Source organism: Sceloporus occidentalis, unplaced genomic scaffold (genome assembly GCF_023333645.1).
Source record: "Sceloporus occidentalis isolate IW3139 unplaced genomic scaffold, rSceOcc1.0.p SCAF_1, whole genome shotgun sequence".
NCBI lineage: Eukaryota > Metazoa > Chordata > Lepidosauria > Squamata > Phrynosomatidae > Sceloporus > Sceloporus occidentalis.
Genome location: NW_028316981.1, coordinates 49,047,146 through 49,064,407, shown reverse-complemented (window position 1 = coordinate 49,064,407; position 17,262 = coordinate 49,047,146). Strand labels below are relative to the sequence as shown.

At 43.3% G+C, this 17,262-nt stretch overlaps 1 protein-coding gene across 4 annotated transcripts in view; it reads right to left on the bottom strand.

Annotated features, from left to right (window-relative positions):
* Window positions 1-6,247: 6,247 nt before the first annotated feature.
* IFT122 (intraflagellar transport 122) overlaps window positions 6,248-17,262 on the bottom strand; it is a 107,210-nt gene continuing 96,195 nt past the window's right edge. For 3 of the 4 annotated variants that reach the window (XM_089520622.1, XM_089520630.1, XM_089520640.1), the window contains 5 exons: window positions 15,237-15,348; window positions 14,567-14,695; window positions 13,780-13,859; window positions 11,036-11,200; window positions 6,248-6,660 (listed from right to left, as the gene is read on the bottom strand). In XM_089520622.1, coding sequence (XP_089376748.1) covers window positions 6,574-6,660; window positions 11,036-11,200; window positions 13,780-13,859; window positions 14,567-14,695; window positions 15,237-15,348 — 573 coding nt within the window. In that variant the 3' untranslated portion in view covers window positions 6,248-6,573. Of the gene's footprint in view, window positions 6,661-11,035; window positions 11,201-13,779; window positions 13,860-14,566; window positions 14,696-15,236; window positions 15,349-17,262 lie in introns of those variants that run through there. The other variant, XM_089520648.1, reaches the window with a different exon arrangement.

Here is a 17,262-nt window from a genome sequence, read left to right as displayed (position 1 = left end):
AGTGGGAAACATTCCCCGCAACAATTGTTGCATGTCAGTGGTCATGCCCACTTTAGGTAAATGGATAATCTTTTAATTATTGTTATTTATTTGCCACACACTGGGGTCGTATTCTCTTCTTGCTGCTGTGGATGGTTTTAGTGCTGCTCTTGTTTCCAGCTCTCATTTGCTCTGTATTTTTATTGTTTCATTTTATTGGATGCTTCATATTTAACAATGTTGTTAAGCCGCCACTGTGAGGTCTCTTATAACTGGGATAGAAATTCCCAGATAAGCAAATACATATAATTTACGGCTAAGGACTTAACATTGCTGAAAAATAATTTACTGCGGTGAAAACTTTTTATATATTCTGGAACCAGCACAGCTCTGGGGAATGAGCTCAGTTGTCTTCTGGTTCACATTGTGCCGCATAACTATCCACTGATTTAATGATAACTTTTTGGAAGATGGGGTGACACAAGTACTAATGATTAGGACATTAAAAGGTCTACCACACTGGTATGAGCTCTCAAGGGTTGCCATTAACAACTGCATGTCTGAATTCCTGAATACTTTAATCTATTCTAAAACAGAACTTTCTCTTTTGATGCAGATATGCCAGAAAAAAGAGGATAAAATGCAAGTTATCACTGAAATGCAAGTTCTTTGACAGTGGATACACAGGCTTCTGCAATACCAACACCCCTTAAGCAGAATGTTCTAGTTTTGGGATCCATGTAGCCAGATGTAGCTGGAAGAGGAGCCTTGCTGTGGCTGGTGTGTGTGTGTGGAGGGGGGCTATCAGGAAAATGGAGAAGTTTTTTCCCCCGCCCCCTCCCTTTTACTTCTTGAGGTGAAAGACTTTTTGGCTAACTCTCTGGAGAGCCACTTTCAGAGTAGACAGAATTAAGCTAACTAGAAAGTCTGCCAGGGTATAAATCAGCTCCCTGTGTTCTCTACTGCTAGAGGCTCTCAATAATATAGGATTTTATTTTCTAGCTATATATCACAAGCTGGGGGAATCTAGAAAGTGGGGGGAAAGAAAATATATCCTTTTGTCTTTCTTTCATTGCAAACCCTTTTTGTATTGGAAACGTAGAGCGTTTTTTAAATTAAACTAGCGTCCTTATGACACATATCCCCACCAGCACTTCACTTCCCTCCCTTCCCAGAATACTTACCGCCAGCAGTTAAAACTATGAGCAGGTCAATTCCCTTGTGTCTCCCTCCTCACCCCTGTTCCGTTTTATTTCAACAGACACCTCATGTGTCATTGTCAGGGCATTTGAATTATAAGGGAAATACAATCATTGTTTAGTTTGCCGATGTGTATACTTCTGCATACCTAAAGAGACGTCCAAACTGGCAGAAACCACTAGGTAGTAACCACTTTGTTTGGGTATCTCCAATAATCATGCAGTTACCTTAATTAACTACTAGGAGGAACAACTGGGATGTGCAACACAGTGTTTGCAGAATATTACTGTTCCTGAGGAATGCCACACTGTCTGGGATTCAACAATTTGGGAGAGGAATCTTGCAGTGCTGGTCAGGCTTAGAGGTGTGCCCAAGTTTTACAGAGGCAGAACAGATAAAGCACATCTGGCTTCCTGCGATCATCACCTACTCAGACACACACACACACACACACACACACACACACACATATAGAGAACACTAGAAGACTGCCATTTTCATATTGAATCATTGAATCATTATATATGGGTTGGTATAGTCTGGAATGGAAAATAAAATAGTGTCTCGCATTCTTTTTTTCTATTCGCATTCCTTGCTTCCCATTTCTTTTTATAAACTCTTAAGTCTGAGATCTTGCTTAATAGTGGAAGAACCAGTATATACATATACAGGTTCTGGAGGGGGAGAGCTGCTGTGAGAGCAATGGGGCAGCAGAATTTTCCAGAGCTTTGCCTGGCATGATCTGATAGTTGTTGTGTGACTAGGGGAATCACTGCGGAAAAAGATAGTGGATACCTTCTTGCACAACATCTGCAAAAAGAACTTACGCTGGAGTAACTGCAAGTGCTGCAAGCATAACTCAACAAGAGGATTCTGGCATATCATTTGAGGGTAACTTGCTCTATGGGGGTTTCAAGTTTGAATCATCTAGGAAGCCCAGATGAAGCAGGTGGAGGAGGAAGGGAGGCTGTGAACTGCATGGGAAACCCTTAAAGTTAACAAAATCTGGCTACCAGTCCTGAGGAATAGCAAAATAAGGACTTGGCAAATGCAAATGGGAAACCACTCAGAGTCAGGAGCTTTCCCAGCAGATAATGATCACCAATTAGCAGACACTAATCCTCTTTTGCATTAGCCTCCCAGCCTGAGGACTGCCATCAGCACAGAACAATACACATGCAAATCACTCCTGCATTCCCAGGCTCACACAGTGTGTGTGTGCACGCACACACACACACACACACACACACTTTTTTCCAGGCAAGCATTCTCTGAAGATGCCAGCCACAGATGCTGGCGAAACGTCAGGAAGAAAATCTTCTAGAACATGGCCACAGGCCACATAGCCCAAAAACCCCACAAAAAACTATGGATGCTGGCCATGAAAGCCTTCGACTTCACATTGCATGGGATTTCTTGAGGATCATAGGTGGAACAGGAGTTGTTAGTATGTACTTTGGATCTCTCCTGCTCCTTCTTCTTCCCCTTGCCCCCACTCAACTGCTACCATGATTCTTTAAATTTAGCAACTCATCCATGTCTGTCAAGCTGTTTGGTGGCTGAAAAATATGGTTGTAAATTGTAAATTGGCAAACAAATTTCTGCATTTAGTGAGAGCTCCCTGCATATAGAGAAACAACTGCTTTATAGTTAAGTGTTTCTTTTTTGCTTCCAAACTGACAGGCACCCAAACTCTTGAGTCTGCTCATTAGAGGAAATAATGACTGTAGATACACAGTGAAACTCCCACAGGCCATAATACAGTTCTATGAGCAGTTCAGTTCACTCTGCTGTTCTATTCTAGAGTAAACTCTTGTGTGCTGAGGTTTTTTGTTGTCGTTGTTGTTTTAACCACTGTATGGTATATTGCTGTGCCTGTATACAAAACTGCAGCTTTGCAGGCAATGTGAAAGTAGCTTAACTATTTTGAAGTACAGCTCATGTTTCCTATTTTGAAGAAGCGCACATTTTAGATTTTATAATGATTATAATGATCAGCATGTCTTAGACCAGCAATATTTAAATGGTGGCCTGTGGAGAGCTTCCAGGAAAGAAACAATTACAGTTTATTTTAGCTGTTATAAAAAATTTATTGTAAAGTTTTTAAACTATTTCATCTGTCAGCTGCCTTGGGTCCTTTTCCATAAGAAAGGCAGCATATAAATAAAACAATTAACTAATTAATTAATTAATTAATTAATTAATTAATAGTCATTGTGTACAAATATGATGCAAGTGCCTGGCATATTAAGAACAAAACCTGCTAGTACCCCTCTTCAGAAACCTTAAGAAGCACTGTGACAGAGAACATTTGTATTAAGTTTAATTTTTGAAGCAAATGCTTTCCAGCTAATGTGGAGTTGCTTATTATTGTTAACCGCCGTGATCATTGGAACGGCGGTATATAAATAAACCTTCATTCATTCATTCATTCATTCATTCATTCAATCATTCATTAATAATTTGAGGGTATACCCTCATGGTGCTTTTTCATTCAGAGATATATAAATGTCACATCATCATATGTTTCTAATTATCAAAACAATATGTATATCAAAATTCAGCTCTGTAAGTAATGCTGATATATTCAAATCCTTTTGGTTTCTACCTATGTGCAGATTAATAATAAATAATAATAAAATTTTATTTATATACCGCCTTTCCAAGGATCAAGGCGGTTTAACAACATAGTTAAAAACATCCACAATACAATAAAATCAACAGTAAAATCAGGATAAAACACAATTACATCATCACCCAAAAATCTCAAGCCAGCTTCCAATGCTGCTGAGGGGAGGGGGGGAGTACTTCAGGGGTCAGGAGTATGCCTGCTGGAACAGGTGTGTCTTCAACCCCTTCTTGAATTGGTCCAGCGAGGCGGCCGAGTGGAGCTTGCCGGGAAGCGAGTTCCAGAGCTTGGGGGCAGAGATACAAAAAGCCCTCTGAGTGGTGATGGCATATCTAGCATCTGGGACCCTTAACAATTGCTTCCCGGCTGACCTGAGTGTGCGAGGCGGATTGTATGGAGAGAGGCGGTCCTCCAAGTACCCTGGGCCCAAGCCATTTAGGGCTTTATAGGTAATAACCAACACCTTGTATTGCACCCAGAAGCCAATAGGCAGCCAATGGAGGTCATTAAGAACCAGTGTTATATGACTGGTCCTGGAAATACCAGTGACCAGTCTTGCCGCCATATTCTGCACCAATTGCAGCTTCCGGGTAAGGTACAAGGGTTGCCCCATGTAGAGCGCATTGCAGAAATCCAAATGAGAGGTTACCAGAGCATGTACTAACGTTTCAAGGTCCTCCCGGCCCAGGTAGGGACGCAGCTGGTGTATCAACCAAAGCTGATAACATGTGCTCCTGACCGTCGCATCCACCTGTGGTGTAAGGTGGAGCGACGAGTCAAGGAGCACCCCCAGACTGCGAACAGAGTCTCTCACGGGAAGCATGATCCCGTTCAGGACAGGTGGAAACACCACCATCCCCAGGCCTGGAGAACCTATCACGAGCACTTCCGTTTTCTCTGGATTCAAACTGAGTCTGTTTTCCCTCATCCAGCCCATTACCGACTCCAGACAGGCAACGAGAGGAGAGATGCCATCCATGGTCACTGAATCAGTCGGAGACATAGAGAAGATTATTTGGGTGTCATCAGCATACTGATAACCCCGCGCCCCATGTCTCCGGATGATCTCTCCCAGCGGTTTCATGTAGATGTTAAAAAGCATGGGGGACAGAATGGCTCCTTGAGGGACACCAGATGTAAGGGCCCTCTTATCGGAGCACATGTGCCCCAGCTGCACCATCTGGAACCTTCCCGAGAGGTAGGAACGGAACTACTGGAGTGCAGTGCCCCCGATTCCTAACCCTCTCAGGCGTTCCAGAAGGATACCATGGTCAATGGTATCGAAAGCCGCCGAGATGTCCAAGAGCACTAACAGGGACACGCTACCCCTGTCCATGCCCAGACAAAGATCATCGACCAAGGAGACCATGGCAGTCTCAACCCCGCAGCCCGCCCGAAAGCCGGTTTGAAATGGGTCTAGATAATCCGTCTCATCCAAGATCGATTGAAGCCGGATTGCAACCGCCCTCTCGATCACCTTCCCTAAAAATGGCAATAGCGATACTGGCCGATAATTATTATGCATCAGGGGGTCGAGGGAGGGCTCTTTTAGCAAGGGTTTTACAGTGGCCAATTTTAAGCTAGATGGAAATTGCCCATCCCTCAGTGATGTATTAATTATGCGGTGTAACATGGAAGTTACTACCGTTCCCCCCTGAGCCGCTAGCCATGAGGGACAGGGATCGAGGGTTGTCTTCCTAACACTTCTAAGGATCTTGTCCACATCCTCGGTACTAACAGACTCAAAATGATCCAGTACAATCAAGTCCACGGACGAACTGGAGACCTCTACTCTGGTATCTGCGCTAATACCAGCACAGATTGTTTTAGTAATTCGTGTTCTTGTACATTTGCCAAAAATTGGATCTTCTGGACATGTTAAATGATTCTTAACAATTCTGGCAACCCTGCAAATGAGTGTTTTTATGTCTTGGGTTCTCTGGGACTACTGCTACAATAATATTTAGCACTTCTTAGCAAATAAAATCTTGAAAAATATCTTTCTTTTATCACAGTTTTGTCAAACACGTGGAAGCTCAAAAATGCTTAACAAAAAAGTGTACATTTAAAAAACATTTTATTGGAAATTATCATAAAACCTAGATATATTAAGGGATCAGTATGGAATTAATACCAGGAGGAAGAAGACAAGCCCTCCCTTCATCCACCATCTTGAGGGAGAGGGAGGCAGGCGAGCTCCAAGAAGCCAAGTCCTCCCTCCAGTCCATCTGCCTTGGTCCAGGCCTCAGAGGGAGAGATGAACTGCTGGACCTAATCCCCTTCCCCACCACCATTCCCTTCTCCCTTTGTGTCGTGTCTTTTTAGATTGTAAGCCTGAGGGCAGGGAACCGTCTAATTAAAAGATTGTATGTACAGCGCTGTGTAAATTTACAGCCCTTTATAAATAAAGGTTAATAATAATAATAATAATAATAATAATAATAATAATAATAATCCGAGTTTATTCCAACCAGGATCTCAGCCTTAAATTTGTCAATCTGTGAAAATTGTGATAATATATTCTAGCACAACAGGGTATAACATATATATTGTTCTTTCTGTTTAATTTGGTAGATGTACAAAATAGTCATACAAATTCCTCAGTTACACACATCAAATATGTACAGAAGTAGTTATTTTTTTATTCTTCTCATACTTTACCCTCCCCAAACAAACTATTACAAAACACACAGAAATACTTGGAAAGACTTTATAAGAGCCCCGCTAGTAGAACTGCTTCGTGCCTCAGCGGATGGCTTCCCTCATTAGCAGGATTCATCTATTTTCCTCCGACAATATGGACAACAGCTATACTGCAGCACCAAGAGCTCATAATCTTCTGAATGAAACATCTGCAAATGAAGGGTGCAAGTGTCAGATATGTCTCAGTCTAAGTCACAACGCAGGGGAGGGTGGTTGTTTTGAGGCCCTTTCTGGCATTTTCTTCCTGTGTGTGAGAAGCCATGCAAACTATGCTACAGCACCCTAATAATATCAGCCTCATTCACATCATCATTTATAACATTTTCCCACATAATGCATGTCATCACTTGTCAGCAATGCCCTCCTGCTGTTTCCATAGGCCAAACATGTCAGTCTCCATATAAAAGAACATGAATGGAGTCAGATTTGACAGTTAAAAGGGGGCAAATTAAGAAACCACTGGGAATATGTCAGTGTCCCAGGACACTTTGTTATTGACTTCAAAGTCACCAGACTTCAGCACAAAACCTACAATAAAAGACTGTAGGGTGAAAATGAGTAAATGGGTTTTGTGAATACACAATTTGTGAATACATAACTTTTGAAGCTCTATGGGCTTCTTCATCAGGCAAGATGTTACAAACCAAACAGAAGAAAAAAACAACTGGAGATGTTAGTCAGATGCCTGCATGTTGTTTCAGTCTTTAGTAAAGATGGTATGCTGGGGAGGATATCTTTTGGATTCTCGGATTCCTCAAGAAGTCTCCATTTTTTGCATACCATCTTTACTAAGGACTGAAACAACATGCAGGCATCTGATTAACATCTCCAATAGTTTTTTTCTGCTGTTTGGTTTGTAACATCTTGCCTGATGAAGAAGCCCACGGAGCTTCAAAAGTCTGCAACAAATAAAGTATATTGTACATTTCGGTTGGCCAATAAAAGTATCACTGAAGGATTTTTGTTTGGATTTGTTAAATGGCCAATACAGCTACCCCTGCATATTTTCTGTATTGTGAGATACCGCATTGCAGCTTCAACAGGGGAACCATGAAGAGTAGCCTTCTCAATTTTGGATTGAATTTGCATGTTTTACCTCTACACAAACAAAATGTTCCTGATACAAAAACATGGAGACTTCTTGACGAATCCATTGTTCTCTGCCTACAAAGGAGTCTGTTACCTCACTGGAATGGAGACATACTGGATTGTAAAAGAGGGGTCCCTGTTGAGATACAAATGGACTTTAAATTTCCTGGACTTTGAAAATCTCCCTACGGCAAGGCCAGAAGGACGAGGAGCTTGCCTGCAAAAGACATTGTGCATTTTGTTTGGCCAATAAAGATATCACTGATGGATTTTTGTTTGGATTAGAGAAAGAAACAGTTCTCCTTCAAGTATTAATTTAGTGTGTTGTTGTTGGGGCAACTTAAGGTCATATCACATCACTTTCTTGGTAAGATTTGTTTGGGAGAGAGGTGTCTTTACCTTCTTCTGAGGCTAAGAGAGAGAGATATACCCTAGGTTAGTGATGGCGAACCTTTTTAGGTCGCCATGCCAAGGGTGGAGATTCTGCCCTCCTGGGGGCATGGGCCCATGCCAGAGGCGGGGCTTCCACCCTCCAGGGGCGGGGCTTTCCCCGCGCCCCAGCTGTCTCAGAGACAGCTCGAAGTCGGGGAAAATTGGGGGAGGAGTGACAGGATCACACCTGCTCCTCCTGCCCTTCCCTTGGCCTCCAGCTGTCTCTCAGAGACAGCTGGGGACCAGTAAGGGCCCGTGGGGGGCAGAAGCAAAGGGTCCGCAGGCCCTGCTCCTGTCCCTGGGGCTGCCCCAGGCCAGAGGTGTCCTCCGAAGGACACCTCCGGCCTGGCGAAGCCCCACAGACAGGAGGAGGAGGAAGCCAGCTTCTCCCTGCACTCTTTCCACGGGCCGTTTCTCCTTCCCCTCCTTGCCTTCCCAAACCGAAGGCAGCGTTGCCTTGGGCCTGGGAGGGCGAGGAAGGAAGGAGAGGCAGGCACGGGCCGTTTCTCCTTCCCCTCCTCGCCTTCCCAAACTGAAGGCAGCGCTGCCTTGGGCCTGGGAGGGCGAGGAAGGAAGGAGAGGCAGTCACGGGCCGTTTCTCCTTCCCCTCCTCACCTTCCCAAACCGAAGGCAGCGCTGCCTTGGGCCTGGGAGGGCGAACGGGGGAAGGAGAAGCCAAGGAGGAGGAGGCTGGGCACGTGTCCCAGCCTCCTCCTCCTGAGCTTCCCTTTCCTCCACGCGAAAGGGCTCCATGGAGGCCTTTCGCGCGGAGGAATGGGAAGTCGGCTGGGAGGAGGAGACAGGCGCACGCGCCTCTTTCTCCTCCTCCCAGGTGCAATTTTCTTGCTTCCCACTCTCTGAGAGAGACAGCAGGAGGCCCGAAAATGGCAGGGAGGAGGCGGAATGGGCACGCGCCCGTTCCGCCTTCTCCCTCGCCCCGTGCCTGGCGAAATGGCGCCGCGTGCCACCCGTGGCATGCGTGCAACGCCTTCACCATCACGGCCCTAGGTCATCCAGTGAGTTTCCACTGGCTAGCAGGGATTTGAATCCTGTTCCCCAGAGTCCTAGTCCAACACTCAAACCACTATACCATGTTGGCTCTCTGTCTTTTAGTATAGCAAAATTTAAAAAAAAAAACCAAAAAAAACCCAAAAATTAATTTAGTACAGCAAACCATTAAATAGCATCTCCAGTGACTGCTGCTGCAAGTACATCATTCTGTTTTTTGGTTTGAGTGGGATTTTGCTGCAGTTCTAGGCTCTGCCTCGAAATATGATAGACTCACTGCTGTCATTGACATGCCATGTTCTTTTGATCCACTGTCCCCTCTTTACATGTGTAAATGAACCCATGCCAACTGAGGATACACTTCATGCTTTTAATGCTCCCGTCCATGAAAAACTGGGCCAAAATACATTTGTTAGTCTTTAAGGTGCCACAAGACTTTTGGTAGCTTTCTGTATAAATAAACTAACATAGTTATCTCTCAGGAAGCAAATAACTGTAACATAATGAACTGCTCATTTGTGTACAACTTTTTCAGAAGATTTAGTCTCAGGCATCCACCTCCAACAACAAACTCCAATATTTGGGATATCATAAACAAAGATTCTGAAGCACCATTCAAAGTTTCCCTTTTAAAAATTTGGGCCTTGACTAGTTCCACATACTGAACACAACATAAACAAAATACACTGAATACAGACTCTAATACCTTTTAATCATGCTTTAACTTTTATCTACCGGTACATAACCTCATATTATGTTCCTTCAGACTAATAACTCCCTCCTCCCATAGAACCTATCTGACTATTTCAACCAATCAGAAAATGAGGGATGTAATCCCCAAACAGAAGTACAATTCACCCTTCTAATTGTTTTCAGGTCATCCTACAAGACTCAGCCATCCTGCCTGGTGGTTATTTACTTTTTCAAACTATGCTATAGCAATCAAATAGCTATGGGACCTACTGAATCAACTGCTGAACATTAAGTCAATACATAAGTAAATCCAACTGATTCAACTGGTGTGATCTAGTTAAGGTTACCAAGTGGATTCAAGCCTTTGCCTCAGATGCTGCTGCCGAATAACCACAGGAGACCGTGTTGGAGGAAAGGCCACAACTTTATTAAGCAAACCATTGGTAGGGTTGGCACAAAGCATGAGGTCAGGATCTGCGAAATCAAACAACCCCACGTTTGTCTGATTAACCACAACGTGGCACCCACCAGGCATTGGGATGACCTAGGGGCTAATGAACACCGTATGACCGCATCTCTGCCATGCGTTCACATATTTGCTAAGCCCCTAGTCACCGGGAGGCGCTCTCGCGTTATGGCCCCCGCAATGGCCATACGCCTGCCCTATTCGCCCCCGGGTCCCGACTGACTCCCAAACCAGAGCTCCGTAGCCCTGGTACCACACCGTGCAGATCCTGGCCTATGCTGCCGCCCCAAAGTTGTGACAAAAAACCCAAACCCAAGCGGTGGGTGGGTGGGAGAAGGCTCAGCTCCTCCTCCCTTCCTGCTTGGCTCCTAACCATCCGGAGCCAAGCGCCGACTGAGGGCCGGGGCTGGCAGCACGGCCTATATAGGCCTAAGCCCCGCCCTCAGTACCACCTGACCAGGAGACTCCTCCTCCAGGGCAGCTGAAACAATCACCTGCCCTGGAGGACCGGAACTCCCGATCACCGAGCCCAGCTCCCAGAGCGTCGCAGGGCGGAAGGGACTCCCTTTCACCCTGCGCACCAATAGGGAGCTGGGGCAAGCCCCAGAGCACTCTGGGGCTTGTAGTCGTTCGCTGCGTCTAGCGGCAAAGCAGTCAGCCCGCCGAGTCGGGCAACCGCTTTTTCTCTTTTTATTTTAAGCTTTCATTCTATTTTTTTATTTTCAAAATCAGTCAGTTGTATGTAATAACCAAGCCATATCCTCCCAGTGTTTTATTTTTGAGGACAAACTTTATTCAAGTGCGCTCTCAGTCCCCAAGTAAAATATTGCTCATACCTGAAAGCAGAAAGGGCACATGGTGATGGGGTTATCTGGTAGCAGGGACCGGAAGTATTGCCACCGTAATGGCTTTGGCCAGCGTTTAACCAGCACATCTCTTCTGCTCATTGACCCAAGAATTGCACGGTTCACTATCACAGGAACAAATTCTGAACCTCCTTGCTGCAGGAATAAGGAATAAAATGTTTGAATTTGGCAGATCACTGCAAAGATTAACTCTTTTCAAAGAATATGTATGTGTGATCTCTTCAAAAAAATTAAATTTGCCTGTACTGAGACTGTATTTGCACTGAGCTGTCAGCTTTTTTCAGTTCTCTGCTTAGCCCTGAAAATATTCCTACCCTTGGAGGGCTTGTAAATGTTCTCCTGTACCTGAGGCTTGGAAAGCACTGAAGAAGCAGTAAGCAGTCCTAGGTTCCCCTACAGTCCAGAACTCTTCATCACTAGAACTAAAAACAGTTGTCACCTACGGCAGACATTATACACTTCAAACATTCCTCATGTATTTATTGTCCCATAATTTTTAATGCTTGTTGGTTTACAGGAACAGTTTCCACAAATTATTGCTGTTTTAGTGACACATTGAAGTTTATTGCATGAGCCCTGAAACAGGCCCATTGTGTCCTAAAAAGGGGGCGTGCACGGAACGGGATGAACTAAGTACCGCATTTTACTGCACAAGGGAACGCTGCAGCTGCTGCTGGACGTTCCAATCACATCCTCCCTCTGTTCCAGGGGGGTGATTTCTGAGAACTGTTCTAAAGTGTTCTCAGAAATCGCGCCCTCTGGAACGGCCGGAGGGCGCGATTGGAACAGCCGGCAGCAGCGGCAGCGTTCCCTTGTGCAGTAAAATGCGGGACTTAGCCCCATCCCGTTCCGTGCGCACCCCTACACGCACTCGTTTCAGGATGCAAAGGGCCCGTTTCAGGGCCCGTGCAATAAACTTCATTCAAAAAGTGAATTTGTCATGGCCTTGGAGGGAGAGAAAAGGTTGGTACAATTCCACCATGCCTTGGCCCAGAAGCAGATGAAAGACCCTTGCTCCATCCCAACCACCCCTGCTGTAGCCTCTGAGGAAGAGGTAGCATCTGCTGGACTTAATCCCCCTCCTGCACCACCATCCCCTTTTCCTTCTGTGTCATGCCTTCATGAGATTGTAAATCTGAGGGCAGGGAACTGTTTGTTGTTTTATTTTACTTGTAAAGCATCATGTAAGTGATGGCACTATAAGTGAAGATGATGATGATGAGAGGTATCATGATATCTGTGGCCACGCATAGGGCTGCCATAATTGTCCACTAAAACCTGGAGTGCACCCAAAAGAAATTCAGACCTCTTTGTTATTTCAGAGGCATCATACCTCAAATAATCACTTTCTTAATCATGATGCCATTCTGCTACTGCTGTGGCTCCATTTTTAAATGGTGCTATATTATCCCTCTGCATAGTCCTTACTGATCACTAAATATTCATATGCCACTGGAACTGCCTTTGATGGACTTGTTAAAATGCTTTTGATGTTGTGCAGCGCGTGAGGCAACACGTCAACGTTTGGCACCAGATTTTCCACCTTCGTGACTGTAGTTAGCAGCTTGTGAGCTGGAGAAACACCTCTCCCTTTCTGAATGAGCAAAGAGACACTGTAAACGTCTCTCAGATGAGGCTTTTATTCTTAGAAGTTCCACTGTGTGCAACAATATATACATCGACACCATCCACCATCCACACTAGTAACAACCCACTCGTCACTACTCTAGCAAAGGCTCCTTGAGGCGTACTAGGCTTTGCCTCTCCCTCTGGTCTCACAAAGAACCCAGCCTCCCTGCCTGATAGACTTCTCAAACAGGCAGCATTCTGCAGGACTTTACAGCACTTTTTGACTATCTTTTTGATGTCACTTTCTCTTTAAATGCCCAATCATTATGGCTCACAGTAACCCTTTAATGCCTGGTTACTATTAAAACCCACATTGTACATTTTCCTTGTGACTCTATAGCCCAACAAGACTGACTTTAAAGACTGACTTTGACTGGCTAATTTTGAAAGCTGCTGTCCTAAGAAATTGGTCGCTTTGTGACTTTTGCTGCCAAGACCTCTAGAACAATAAAATGGTGTTATACTCTGAAATAATATTGTCATATAGGTCAGTATGGCAGCAGGTAGAGAGGTGTGAATATGGGATCCAGCCCAGCACTAGAACATGGCACAGTGCAGCTCAGTGACACTGGCTGGGCCCAAGGCTATTGCAACAGTTGCTGCAATTGGCACTGACATCAAATGGCTACCTTCTTTCCCAAGAAGTGTTTTGAAATGCTTTCAAGTTGGGAAAAACTTGTGTAGGAATCTCTTAAAATTAAAAGAAAACAGAAAACTTCATATCCAAAATGCTGGTCATCACTGTGTTTTAAGATCTGCTTTGAGTGATTTTCAGGAGTCTCCTTGGAGTTTTAGCCACTTGACATGATATTTTCATGTCATTCTAACTGATCAGGTTGAGTACAAGTCATCCAATCTTCTTATGAAACAGACATTCTTTAACTTGGTCTCATGCTGCATCAAGAGCAGCAGGGGATCAAAAAAATAAAACGGCCAGAAAACTCAAAGCAATGTTGTAACAAAAGGGAAAGAATTCACAAAATTTTGAAATATTTCCAGGGTGGACATAAGACATCTGGCTGTAGGGACTGGTCCCTGTAATTCATTAGCAGCACAAAGAAAATAGCCAAGTGAAGGATTCTAACCTCAAAACTCAATTTTGCTGTAAATGGATCATCCTCTTCAAGCTCCTCAGCTTTGTAAAGAAGTGTCATTGTCTGTGCACCTAGGGATGTTTGTTAGGGATGAAACATGACTCCAACATATACATCATGTGTCTGCATGGTGTTGCAAAGGTAACGTTATAGAACCACAATGATATCTTAGTACTTGTTTCTACTCTCCTCATATCAAATTTTAGCAATTTCTGGATAATGACTTTTTAAAACTGTAAACAAGCATTTACAGTACCTAGGCACAGAAGCACCATCTTGATGAACAGTAGGAAATAATAAAAATGTGATACATTCATGTTATTAAATAGTCCCATGGCTAAGTTATTACTCTTATCTTTTCAAAGTTCCTTAATATTATCTTAATTCTTTTTCATCTTCAGTTTTCTTTTGTGTGTTGTTGCACACTGCATCCTATCTTAAAAATAGATTTCATCTTCTCTGGCTTCATGCCTTTATACAGCCAGCAATACTAGAGTCTGACAGTGAAAGGAGCACCTAACCTATAAAAATGACAAGAATCAGCAATGCTATCAATAATGATGGATTGCAAAATAAGCCCAAACTACTGCTCCTTTGCTGGAGGATGTAATAAACAGAAAGCAATTTCTTGAAAATAAAGCAAACAATTATTTTTAGCCTTTACATTTTGATTTGTTTGTTGAAGAAGGTTTAAAAATATATTAAGACTGTTTAGGATAGCTATATATTTGTCTCAGTGACACATTTTCCAAGGGAAGTGCCAGGAGTGGAAGGATACCGTCACTCATCTGTTCTTGCCATTTACTATCTCTTTTGTTTCGTCTTGGTACTTCCAGGTCAATTAGAGCAACCGCTTCTTCATCAGTGATCTCTTCCTCTAAATAGAACTCAACCAAGTGCAAGATGTCTGAAAAAAGTACAAGGTAAAAGGGAAAGGACAGTTACTTGTCAGAACCTTTACAAATAACTGGTATGTCCACTCACACTGGCCTTGGTTATAAAAGCTCAGGGTGGCTATAAGAACTCATACGGTAAAACTGTACAGTTCCATGTACACACGCATACACACATTCTTAGCTCAAACTTCCATTAGTAAAAGACTTCATATATTTGATTAACAGACCTGAAAAATGCACAATGAAAGCAGTTTTCACTCCCTTTTCATGCTCCCCTCCCCTTCTCCCACTGGGCTCAAAAAGCTATTCAGTTTTTTTTTCTGGGGGAGAAGCATTAGTGTCTGTATTGGGGTATTAACTGTGAAAAAAATTACAATGACTGAAGAACATCTTTATGATGTTGTCAAACCTGAGAAACAGGCTGATTTGTACAGTTAGGAAGGCAGAGAAGGTCCAGCACTAAACTGCTCATTCTAATTTCAACAATATAATTTGAAAATGTAGAGATACTAGTTACTTTTTACTGATATAAAGTGTAATCTTTCAACGCACCGTAAGATGAAGCTGCAAAGACAAAGGGCTGCCTGCAATTAATACAGACATTTCCGAGGTTGTTCAGCAAAGGGTTGTGGGTGGAACACCTGTAACATAAAGGCACAAGCTCCTGAAAAGAAACACAAAGTTGCAAGTGACTAACGATCAACAAATTAACACAGTCTGAGTAGTCTGGGTGGTATTATTCTTGGATGGGCACCAATCTGAGAACTCTCTCCCTTACTTATTTCCTATGGTCTTAGGTACCAAGACAAAGTCCAGGAAATGGTTGGGAGTCACCACAACATGAGGAACTGTATTAAAGGGTCACGCCAGTAGGAAGGTTGAGAACCACTGCTTTATAGCCTTCTATTCTACATTGGAAAAACACTGTTCCAGGAATATCAGACAACCTTACAAGGTAGCTTCCAATGTAATCCACCAACACTTGTCTAAGTGTGGGATGCACTCTTTGGATTCTAGCCACTGTGTCTGAGTCGTCATCAGTTATACATTTTATTTATTTAACAACTTATCACCATTTAAAACTATATACATAATAAATCAGTACATCAGAAAGCATCAGCAATTGTAAAAAAGACTGAATAGAGTTAGCCCTTTGTATCGTGGAGATCCTGTTCTGTTCTAAATACGCTCACCGCTGATGACAAATTCCATGGGACCTCAGGTCCTATTCTCATCAATGGTGTGTGATGTGCATACGACCTTGTTAGCATGGCCACTTGCATGCAGCACCATTGAAGAGAACTGGGCAGGGTCATCCACAGATGCTTCGATTTGTGGGTGGCAAGCCTACATAAAGGTGGTGTATGATGTGTGCATGACCATGTTGGCATGGCCGCTTGCATGCACTGCCATTGAAGAGAATGGGGCAGGGCCAACCACAGATGCTCCAATCTGCAGAGGGCAAACCCGCAGAAAGGAAAAGCTGACTATATGTACAAATATTTGTGTTCTAAAAGAAGTACAGGTAGCCATGTTGGCCACAAGAATAATGTCAAAAGCTGTATCTTGATTTCATTATTAGTCCAATAAAAGCTTAATTTCTTGGCCTTCTTGTTTAGCCTAATAAAGATTTTGGAATCCCTATGCCTGTTACCCCTTAAAATGACTTAAATTCAAGATGCTAATGGAGCCTCCGGAATCTGGAAATATCAAGACAGGAGCTACCAGTAAAGTTCTCTCTCTCTCTTCCCTCTCTCTATATCTATCAATCCATCCATCCATCCATCCATCCATCCATCCATCCATCCATCCCATCGCATTATGTCATACAGAGAAGGCATTATTGCAAGTAGAGAGTGCTCAGTAGATAGCAGCAATCATGAAAGAATACACTGGAGGAGTCTGTTTCTATGATAACATAAGATGTTTAGGCCAAGGTTTAGTTTCTGTTTCATTTTTTTAGTTATGGTGTAAAAAAATGAACAGGCAAAGGAGTAACAGTCAAAACACATGGCTAGTGTAAAGTGAATGAATAAGAAAAACAGTATTCACTTTCTCTTCAACGGTATAAAATGATAAGTGGCAGATTTAAGGTGTGGGAGGATAACTAAGACTCCCTGGGGGGGGTGTCTATTAGCGACCCACGGAGACTGTATACATGTGGTAGCGTGTGAACTTCCTTGGAGCACTATTAACAAGTCAACATTTTTACTTAAATGAATCCCTGGATTATCTGAGCCAGCCTATTCATTCTTATTTTCTTATATTCTTTTACACCAGTGGAATTGTATCAGCATCGAGGCAGACATAAAATAGTGAAATTGGGGCCTTTAAACTTCTATAAATATTACAGAATATGACTGCTTGAGTCATTACCTATTCTATTTTCCATTGCTGCACAATTAGATGAATCCTATGCAGCACATTGCCAGAAAGATGTGAACAAACGTTACTGAAGCAGGTTTTCTGGCTTGGAGGCTTGATGAAGCTTAGGACCTTTGATTCATTCTCTTCGTGTTCTTTTAAATTGCACAATTACTTCAGGCAGCTATATGGATCTCCAGGGCCTTATTGTGTT